This window comes from Primulina huaijiensis, chromosome 8, assembly GCF_012295235.1.
Source record: "Primulina huaijiensis isolate GDHJ02 chromosome 8, ASM1229523v2, whole genome shotgun sequence".
Lineage (NCBI taxonomy): Eukaryota > Viridiplantae > Streptophyta > Magnoliopsida > Lamiales > Gesneriaceae > Primulina > Primulina huaijiensis.
This window is the reverse complement of record NC_133313.1, coordinates 21697393-21708413: the sequence shown is the minus strand read 5'-3', so window position 1 is coordinate 21708413 and position 11021 is coordinate 21697393. Positions and strand designations below refer to the sequence as shown.

The following is an 11021-nucleotide window of genomic DNA, read 5'->3' as shown; positions in this document are numbered from 1 at the left end:
TTAGATGTATTTTTTTGATAAATAAAAAATTTTATCAACTCAAATTACAAAACAAGTATATTTCATTTAATAAAAATATGATAAAAATATAATTTAATAATATGTATCTCAAATTTAACTATATTTTCTTAATAAAATATTTATTTATTTTATATTTTTAAATAATTATATTCCCTTAAACCTATTATAAAAATAATTTTTAAAGTCTAAATTTGTTACAAAAAATTTAAAATGAATAAAGAGCAGTAGTTTCAATGAAACTTGAAAAAATTACAATAAATTATTTGTTCCAAAACGATACGCAATCCAAAAACCTTTTTCCTATAAGAAACTGAAGCGCAGAGCAAATAAAAAGTCCGATGAAATTCAACACTGTCAGCACCGCAGGAATCTCCATCAGTACAAGCCCGTTCTGCTCCCTCTCTCCTCCACTTTTTCTTCCATTTTTTTTATCACCAACTCCGCGGCCATGGACGAAGGAGCAGGCGGCGGTCAACCCCAAGAAGCCGCCGTCGGCGTGCAGATACAACATAGCCGAAGCCTACCGGACTTTCTTCAGAGCGTCAACTTGAAGTACGTTAAACTCGGTTACCATTACTTGATCTCTCATCTGTTGACTCTTTGCTTGGTGCCTGTAATGATTTTAGTCATCATCGAAGCTTCGCAAATGAACCCCAATGATGTCCGTCATTTATGGCTTCATCTTCAGTACAATCTGGTTTCCGTTATAATTTGCTCCGCGTTTCTCGTGTTCGGGGCAACTGTGTACATCATGACCAGACCCAGACCCGTTTACTTGGTGGACTACTTCTGCTACCGTGGCCCGGATAGTTTGAAGGCACCTTCCCAGAGCTTCATGGAGCATTCGCGCTTAGTGGGGGATTTCGATGAATCCTCGATTGAATTTCAGAGGAAGATTCTGGAAAGGTCGGGGCTGGGCGATGAGACTTATGTTCCCGAGGCGATGCATTTTCTCCCACCGCGGCCGTCAATGCAGGCGGCGAGGGAGGAGGCGGAGCAGGTAATGTTTGGTGCGCTGGATAGTTTGTTTGCGAATACGAATGTAACAACTAAAGATATTGGAATTTTGGTTGTGAATTGTAGCTTGTTTAATCCGACACCATCTTTGTCAGCCATGATTGTAAATAAATACAAGTTAAGGGGGAATATTAGGAGCTTTAATTTAGGGGGAATGGGGTGTAGTGCAGGGGTGATTGCCATCGATTTAGCTAAGGATATGCTGCAAGTTCATGGGAATACATATGCGGTTGTGGTGAGCACTGAAAATATTACGCAGAATTGGTACTCTGGGAACAAGAAATCGATGTTGATACCGAATTGTTTGTTTCGAGTCGGGGGTTCGGCTGTTTTGTTGTCGAATATGAGTAAAGATAAGAGGGGGGCAAAGTACAAGCTTGTTCATGTCGTGAGGACTCATAAAGGCTCTGATGATAAGGCGTTTCGGTGTGTGTATCAGGAGCAGGATGATTCAGGGAAGACGGGTGTTTCTCTGTCGAAGGATCTTATGGCTATTGCCGGTGGGGCGCTCAAGACTAATATCACCACTTTGGGTCCTTTAGTACTGCCTGTCAGTGAGCAACTTTTGTTCTTTGTAAAATTGATACTTAAGAAGTTTCTTAACAAAAATGTGAAGCCTTATATCCCGGATTTTAAGTTGGCATTCGATCATTTCTGCATACATGCTGGGGGAAGGGCTGTGATTGATGAGCTGGAGAAGAACCTGCAGTTGCTGCCGGTCCACGTGGAGGCTTCCAGGATGACACTGCACCGATTTGGAAACACTTCTTCGAGCTCCGTTTGGTATGAGCTGGCTTATATTGAAGCAAAAGGGAGGATTCGTAGGGGTCACAGAGTGTGGCAGATTGCTTTCGGAAGTGGTTTCAAATGTAATAGTGCAGTGTGGGAAGCCATCCAGAATGTTAAACCATCTAAAAATGGGCCTTGGGCAGATTGTATCAGCAGGTACCCCGTAAAAGTAGTTTCTTAGCATATCAAACTATCATTTCGTATTGAATAATACGAGGCCCTCGTTTGGAATTTAAGTTTTCAGTTTCTCCCTAAGTTTGCCATATCTATATTTGTTCTACTTTGTGACTTCTCAATCTTGTACTATTGGAAAATTACTTGATCACCTGTTGATATTAGCCAGTAATAAGATTATTGATATGTGTAAGAGGCTTTTCTATGTTTCAAAAAAGTTTCATCTTTACACTTTTATCAGAATCTTGATTGAATCTACCGCAATTAGAAAGATGGCGTTAATTTAGTACAAAAAATATGTTAAAATAGAGCAACAGATTGTAAATAAACAAAACACATGATGCTATCCTAAAATTGATTAAACTAAACCACATGGCTATGTAATATAAATAGGATTCACTCCGATCTTACCTTCCAAAAATATTTTCAAGAATCAAGAATCCAGGTTTCTTTTCTCTCCTTTTTTACAGATACAAAAAATAATCACACAACCGATTTTGGGTACAACATGTGATCGATATTACGATCGACGACAAAAAAGAAAGGGGTGATGAATAGGTAAACCGATCAAAATACAGAAGCTCATCTAAAAGAGAACTGGATTTCCTCTAAGGTTTTTCCCTTGGTCTCAGGAACCCAAACTGTTACAAATGCCAAACTGAAAACACACATGGTCATGTATATAGCGAAACTTCCTGTAAACAAGCACAAACAACTTGTTATTTCTCGAGTTAGAAATTAGCCAAATCATATCCTTTTTGGTTCGAGATGGTCATGCTTCATATTAACAAATATTTCGCATACTATGCGTTTAGTAGCATTGACAAGCAAATAGAGGGAAGGTCGGACAAACCTCCGCCGCTCCAAGCCAGAAATATCGGTGCAGTCATAGTAATGATCCAAGAGAAGAGCCAGTTGGCCAAAGTTGCCACACTCCCAGCCAAACTTTTCACTTTAACAGGGAGAATCTACGGTAATCAGATACAAGGTAACAATGTCAAAATTTCTAAAAAAGAGCCTTTCCTTTAACTAAGTGGTAGACGGACGGACTTTTGATTTAAATTTCATATTATATTCAAACATGAACTTGTTTACCTTCTATTCAAACATAAGATGCTTATTCAAGCTAATAACTTCTCTAACCAAATTTGCCCATTAAAACAATTAATCTGCATCATAATGTTCCAAAATGAAGATGTGGGCAGTACCTCAGACATAATAAGCCATGGAATTGGCCCCATCCCAAGTGAAAAAGACACAATCATCAACTACAATGGGGGAAAAGAGAGCAAAACAAAAATGTTTTTAACAAAGTAGAAAACACATGCAGATGAAAAGTCAAGAATCATTATTTACATCTTTAACAAGACATACCAGCACCCCAACTACGGATAGGATTCCCAGTATGCCATACAATGAAGAATCCTCTGCTACCATGCCCTTAAATTGTAAAAGTTTCAAACATGATCGTACCAAGAATAAAAATCGAATAACGAGAATTTCAATGTCATCAATACCGACAATTCGTTCTCTGTTCGAAAAATAAGATAAATTAATTCATTACCTTAAGAAAAAATGAAACAGAAACAATTAGGAGACTAAGAACCATTCCAGAAGATGATACCTGAAAAACAATAGTTCCATACCTGTCATGTAATCTGATACATAAGTACAAACCTTATGATTATTATATTTCTTCTACTTACGATTAGAAGAACCCTACGGCCAGTTCTGTCCATCAACCATGTAGAAACGGCAGTTGCAATCACCTAGACAATCCTGAATTTCAGATATTTGAAAGAATTTGCGAATGCTCGAGCAAACAAAAACTAGCAAAAATATTTTCCAACTCGCCTGAATAATTCCCACACCAACGGTCGCAGCATTGCTGGATGTGATTCCTGTTTATGTATGGAAACTATTAAAAATCTTTTACATTCAAACAAAAAAAGTAAAATATACAATAAAAATGGATTATCCCCATGCACAAGAAAAATGATGGTAGCTTTTACCCACCAGCGGATTCGAATATATTAGAAGAATAGAAGATGACGCCATTGATTCCAGATAGCTGCTGGAGGACGAGTAACCCAATTCCTATCTGTATCATAAAAGATATATAAAGCGGACACGAGTAAGAATGTGCCAAACCTAATATCGGTTACAACCACAAGTATGGAAAAGTTCTGTAAACTATCGGTACCATCAGAGGTAACCAATATCTTCTTGATCTGAGTTCTGCAAAGTGGAGTGTCGTTCTTCTACTCGTTGAAGCTACAGACCTCTGCAAGAACCCAAAAAAATGTATTGGGATAAAAATTGGACATTTTCACGTTCAAGAAACTGATTATGTTGTCCTAGAAATCAATGAGGAATATTTATGAATGAAACGAGTTTAAAAAATAATGTTGCAGCAGGAAATAAACCTGTTTCAGGACAAATATAACTATTTGAGAAAATCTACCTTGATTTCGTTTACTTCAAGAGTAATATCGGTGTCAAAACCTCGAAGAACTTGCAAAGAGGCTTCAAAATCATCAGTCATGCCCATTTTAGCCTAATTGAATTTCAAAAAACGATACATTTTAGTACTTCAACTGAGCTAAAAGAAACTTGATAAAAGAAATTCTTTGTGGTCTCACCAACCACCGAGGAGATTCAGGGATGAAAAATAGGCCAGGTATCAATATCAGACAAGGTAATATTCCTGTGAATGGAGATGAAAAAATTAGCCGCCGTCAAGGAACATTGTTGCAAACCATTTAAAGCTTGTGCAGTAATTTTTTTAAAATTGCTTCGAAAGGTGAAAACATAGAGTCTTAAGCATTATTTTTGTAGAAGTTTTTCTTTGGTAAATGAATCGATAATCTGATTTGCGAACATCATAACACAGATCAAAATTTTTAAAGACCAGCATGATTAAATAACAAATTTAAGATGAATCTAACAAAATTACTCATTAAAAAATTGTCCTAGGAACAATGATCCTGACTTAAAGAGAATCAAATTACAATTTTTTACATGCCAAGGATTCTTAAAAAAATTATATTCAAAGTCACAGGTCACAAAGAATTACCCAGAACCGCAAGCAATCTCCAATCAACAAGTAGTCCTAATAGATACGACAACAAGATTCCAATCGTCACAGAGAGCTAACAAACAAAAGCACAATTTGAGTCACAAATTTTAGTGAAAAGGACAAGATGAAAAATAGACAGTTCACTCAGCAAACCTGGTTCACCGAGCCAAGTGCCCCTCTTAAATTCTGAGGTGCTATCTCAGCTATATACACAGGCACCTATTTCAAATCAGGAAAAGAACAAAAGTTTAAGTCTATTATGATTTTTTATGATATAATAGCTACAAAATGTTATGTATTTACCGTGTAAGAGATAACACCCACACCAAAACCTTCCAACAATCTTCCCATGTAGAGAAATGAAATGTCCTAATGTAAAAGGAAAGAACAGGTCGATTTAAATTTAAAAGATGAGAATTATAGGCAAATAAAATGCTACACAGAATGTAGGAAAGACTCACTCTTGCAAATGATATAGCAAGCCAGCCGATTATATTAGGTACAGCGGCGATCATTAAAGACTGCAAATTAGCAAATTATATCAAAACTTGTGCTTTCAACATATAATAAAAACAATTACATTGCCATCAATAAAATTAATGAAATAGCTCATACCCCCTTTCTCCCTATGTACTCGGCAATCTGACCACTGGCAATTGCTCCAACCATAGCTCCCACATTTGATAAAGAACCAAATAAGGAGAACTGTTCCAAACATTTAGTTATTATTCTGAAACTACAAAGCCAAAGCAAGAAAAACCAACAATTGCTAACTTGTGAGACTGTGAGGTCGAGATCTTTGGTAATGGAAGTCTGTGTTGGCGAAGAGTAACCACACTGCATGTCCAAGAAATATAGCATTAATAATAATACAGTAAATTTCATTGATTTTCTGATGCAAATAAGGATCTGAAAGCAAAAAAGAAAAGAAATAATATATATGAAATTCAACTCTATGAATCCTACCCCATAAAGTAAATTAGTCAAAGAGATCAGATAAGCTACCAGGAAACTGATCCAAGCGTAAAGAGCGCTGTGACTCTGAAACTACTTAACACCAATTTTGAAAGCAAAAGAATGTAGCTCAGCCGGTACTCGGTAGTATGGAAAAATATTAAAAACATAATTTTACATTTGCAGGACATAAAGATGGAGCGGATTTGAGTCTATCTTAATTCAGTCCCACTTTTATCAAAACTGGATTCGAGCGAGTGGAACTACTGCAATGATACAAAATTCCAAAACAGCTACTCAATTTTCAAACATCTACCCCTAATAACATAAATGCAACTGAAATTCAACACCATCAACTGAACTTTATTTCAACACAGTCAAAATCAAGCTTATTAAGTTAATTCCACCACAATACAATCTTCCCAGCAGAGATCTTATGCTGTTCCCAATTTTGCTCAAGTTCAAACTCAATTCAATGAATACAAGCATTCAATGAATACAAGCAAACATTCACTAGTTTCCAGTTCAAATTCATTTCAATTTGCAACCAAAAAAAGTTCTAACTAGTAGATAAAATATCAATAAATAAAAAGGGAAAACAGGAGAAGAAGAAAGTACAGTGAAACCAAACTGTATAGGACCCAAAGCCACAATCAAGACACAAGCCAAGACTGAGACAGAGTTATCCCGGATAACTTGAGCAGAGCCCATCAAGCTAGACTGCCTCGAACCCATACGATACCAACTCCCAGTATGAAGAAATGGCTTCCTCAGATCCCCTCTTCCATCTTCACCATCCTCCCTGAAACTCATCTTTCCCCCCGCTTTTCTTTCCTTTCTCTCTACCCACCAAAGTTCGATCCAAGAAAATGATCACCCAAATTTAAAAATTAAACTTCAATCCAAGAAATAAAATCCCAAGTCAAAAACACTGATCAAGAATATATATTTTTGCTCTTATAATCAAGGAACTGTTTTGTATTTGGTTTCTTGAAGGAAGGTAGGCTTGAAAAAAAAAACTCCGAAATGGATAAAGATAAATACAAAATTGCACCGCTTAGAATAAACAGAATAAACTTTTTTTAAAATTTTTTTATTTAAAAACATACGTAAATAAATTAAATAGAATCGGAGCTGACTCTCACGTGTTAAACATGGACAAGTATTTGAGGTGATTTTTGGTGGCCTCCACACTTTAATCTGTATGTACATTTTCTTCAAACGTGGATTCATTTTCACCGTAATATTTTAAAACTAGCGACTCCTTAAAACACCCAAGACGATTAGGATTTCTCATATATCAAAATGACTTGGAGGCATGATATTTTTCTAGTCAGAACTTTGGGTGTATTTCATACAAAAGACTGGCGTGGAGTTTGAACGGGGAAAAAAATCTGATACCACAGCTGGCGAATTCCTTGGTCCCCTTATAATTATTACAACAATAATCATAAAATTCGTAGCCTGTCATTTGTCAACTTGAGCTTGAAAATAAAATAGAATTTAATATATCAAAGTATGGGAGAAAGCTACTAATAATATCTAAATAATTCAAACAAATGATCCTTTGGAATGCATTCTTCTTTCGTCCTCCAATTTCTTGTTTCTATCTATTGGAGAAACAACCTTTTTTTGTCTTTTGAAAAAAAAAAAAAACATAAACATGTGGTGTTATAAAAATTTCCTCCTATTTTTTAGTAGTAACAAGAAATACAGTCATTTGAAATGCAATAGCCGAATACAGTTTTTATTAGTATAATTATAGTGTGAATAATATATCGGATTAGAAAGTTGTCTAAACAATGAAAATATATTCAAAATAAACTCCAAATTCTTTCTACTAATAGGTATACACGTCCTCATTTGGCAACTTTCCAGTTTTCGCATAAAATTGAGCTGGGCCAAACATAATGGGCTCAAAGCCTGTTATGGATCATTTCATTTGATCACAAACCTGTTCAGGCCCACTATTTATTTATTACATACTGGAGGGAGAATTATATACATGCATATATGAAGATAAATTAAAACGTGCACGATAATATTGTTCTAGCGGATTGTGACACATTTTATGTGTATGAACCCCTTAGGGAAAAAAATTCCCAAAATGCAAAAGAGAATAAATAACGAGAGGAAAATTATGGAATATAAAGTTGGTAATAAATGGGAATTTTGAAATTATTAAAAAAAATTCACCGATATACGAACATTGTATGTGCTTCATATATTTCTTTTATGTGTATAGATATAAATTTTATTTGATAAAAAGCGATGCGATGAAATAAAATCACACCCAATAAAAAACTTTGAATCAATTATCACAAGGCAATTCTTCAATGGAAACCAACCGTAACTGTGTATCAAAGAAAACGAGTGAGATGTACATTTTGCATTACCTTACACTACCAAGTTCCAAAGCATAGAAATTATTATTTTAAGCCACTTTGATGAATTTTATCAGCTGTGGTTACTATAAATTACAAAAAGTTACACACAGTATACATATATTTTTATACTTAATTAATACTTAATATATGTGTGTGTAAAAGTGTATAAAACTAAAAATTTATGATATTGTGAGTAGATACATAGAAAGGAATCTAAATAATAATATTTGACAGAAGAGAGGAAAAGACAATTGCTTGGGGAAAGCATGGGAGAGCCTGGCATAGCTGCAGAGATCACGCACAATAATAACCTAATCTCACACTTCACACCATACCATACAATCCAATCAATCACGCTAACCGTACAGTTTATAATTGACCATGTTTCCATAATAATCCGTGTACCTTTGTTAACTTTTAAATTATTTTATTTTTGGGTGTAACTTAAGTAAAGAAACTAAATTTTTTTGGGAGGGAAGGGAGATGAATGTTAGAATTGATTTTTAATGTGAGAAATTATTTTAAATTTGAGATTTTGATATAAGATAAGATATAAATCATCGATCAGTGATGAAACTAATAAGATACAATATCCATTTAAGGGTTTGTAAAGTAGGCAAAAACGTGTCTGAGACGATCTCATTGGTCGTATTTTGTGAGACAGATATCTTATTTGGGTCATCCATGAAAAAGTATTACTTTTTATTGTGAATATCGATAGGTTTGACCCGTCTCACAAGAGACCTACTTTCATAGGTAATGGTGTTGAAGGATTTTACCATAAAAATTAAGTCTATCTGTGTTTCTGATTTACCATGTTTATGTCAAATGGACCAAATACATTCGTATTGAACGTTATGCTACACCTATTTCAATTGAAGGATTATATTTTTAAACATGATTTAATATGAATATCACAAATTTACTATCAGACTTATAAGAACACAATTTTTATAAATTTAAGTAGCGCAATCAAACCTACAATTTTATTAACATATGGATAGATTGCGAAACAATTGATTCTCAAAAACAAGAAAAATTTGAAGTTTATTAATCAGCTAATAAAGAAAAGAATTTTCAAAAATACCATAGATATGGAGGTGCTTGACAAAAATTTGTAAATTAAATATAAGTTAAGCACCTGATGCGTTTTTTTTAAAAAAAAATTATGATCTCTAGTCATTTAGCTATGTTGTGAAGAACTTCTTAATAATAATATCACTTAATTTTAAAAATATTAATGAATTTGTATGATATTCTCGTTTCACTTTTCATTAAGTTTAAAATATTTTATAAGAGGTTACAATATACTCATATAACAAGTAAGGTTAACTATTTTTCGTAAAACTACGATGGATATGAAGTAATTTATGGGCTTATTGTGCAGTCGCACATGCATAGGTTTAGGCCCGTGACGTGACAGAATGGTATCAAAGACGGTCCGATCACCAGTAGGGACACCTGAAGTAGTATGTGGGTAGGAGCCACCTCTAGAACTTGCGGGACATAGTGTTACATCACAGAAGAGCCACATTTTGAATTTGTAAGAGTCATTTTTAGATTCCCAATGCAAAATGTTAAATCACGGGAACCATATATTGAATCTGTAAGAATCATCTTTAGATTATCGGTGCAGATGGATCGAATGGCATGTCACGAGTCGCGGCCTAAAATAGAGGTGATTGTGGTATTTTTGTCATTGAAAATGAAAATGTTTTATAAAAATTTATAATAGATTTTGATAACAACATGAGTGAATCAATTTCATGACAGGATAATTTCTATAAAAATCTATTATAACAAGATTTAACCTGAGCTGGAGGCATTAACAGTTTGATACCCAATAAGTGAAGGTATAACGTGGGAAATTTTTTAATGATAGATTTTTCAAATTACTATGGATGAATTTTTTGATAAATTGATTTAATTAATCCGGAATCTATGGTAAAATTTACGGGAAATTGGACTTAACTCCCCAGCCGCCGTTTTTTTTTTGTGTTCAGTCCCTGGGTACTTTTTTAGTACCACATTTTCACATGAAGTGTACCACATTTCCACATGAAGTGTACCACAATTTGTATGACATAATACCACAATTTTGTGGGTAGGGAGTGAACCCAAATAAATGTTTTGGTTGAGGATTTTTCACCAACTTCCCCAAAAATTTACTTACTTATCCCTATCTGTCGAAGGTCTTTATCAATACTTTGCTTTAATGTCGTTTTGTGCTACTTTTTTAAAAATAGTATATTATATATTAGAATTTATAGTGAAGAAAAAGGGATAATATCTAAGTCGATCTCATAATAATAATAATAATAATATAAAAAAATAGCAGTGAAAATAATTAATGAAAGCGTTGAAAAAGAAATATACGAGTCAAACTCAAATCTGATGAGGACACAGAAGCACACGCCATAATCCCATCATTTTGCTTTCGCGGTTCTCATTTGTTTCCAATTCTTTTTTTTTTAATTAAAAAAAAACAATTATCTATTATCAATTCTATTTATGATCAATAATTAATAAATAATAAATTTTTTGTGAGAATATCTACGGATTTTTTTTCCTGATTCGTGTGAATCATATTCATATTTACA

The 11021-nt window shown here is 34.2% G+C and overlaps 2 protein-coding genes across 2 annotated transcripts; one reads left to right on the top strand and one right to left on the bottom strand.

Moving 5' to 3' along the window:
• Window positions 1-289: 289 nt before the first annotated feature.
• Window positions 290-2255, top strand: LOC140983540 (3-ketoacyl-CoA synthase 4). The gene has a single exon (XM_073450626.1). The coding sequence runs from the start codon at window positions 470-472 to the stop codon at window positions 2006-2008; it is 1539 nt and encodes a 512-aa protein (XP_073306727.1). The 5' UTR covers window positions 290-469; the 3' UTR covers window positions 2009-2255.
• Window positions 2256-2391: 136 nt separating this feature from the next.
• Window positions 2392-7088, bottom strand: LOC140983541 (sugar transporter ERD6-like 6). Its single transcript, XM_073450628.1, has 18 exons — window positions 6653-7088; window positions 5855-5917; window positions 5696-5785; window positions 5542-5601; window positions 5384-5449; window positions 5234-5299; window positions 5078-5153; window positions 4644-4708; window positions 4466-4558; window positions 4205-4285; window positions 4018-4102; window positions 3856-3902; window positions 3708-3770; window positions 3566-3625; window positions 3376-3441; window positions 3210-3269; window positions 2855-2969; window positions 2392-2696 (listed from the first exon to the last, which is right to left on the bottom strand). The coding sequence occupies exons 1-18, from the start codon at window positions 6845-6847 to the stop codon at window positions 2584-2586; spliced, it is 1464 nt and encodes a 487-aa protein (XP_073306729.1). The 5' UTR covers window positions 6848-7088; the 3' UTR covers window positions 2392-2583.
• Between the last annotated feature and the right edge of the window lie 3933 nt (window positions 7089-11021).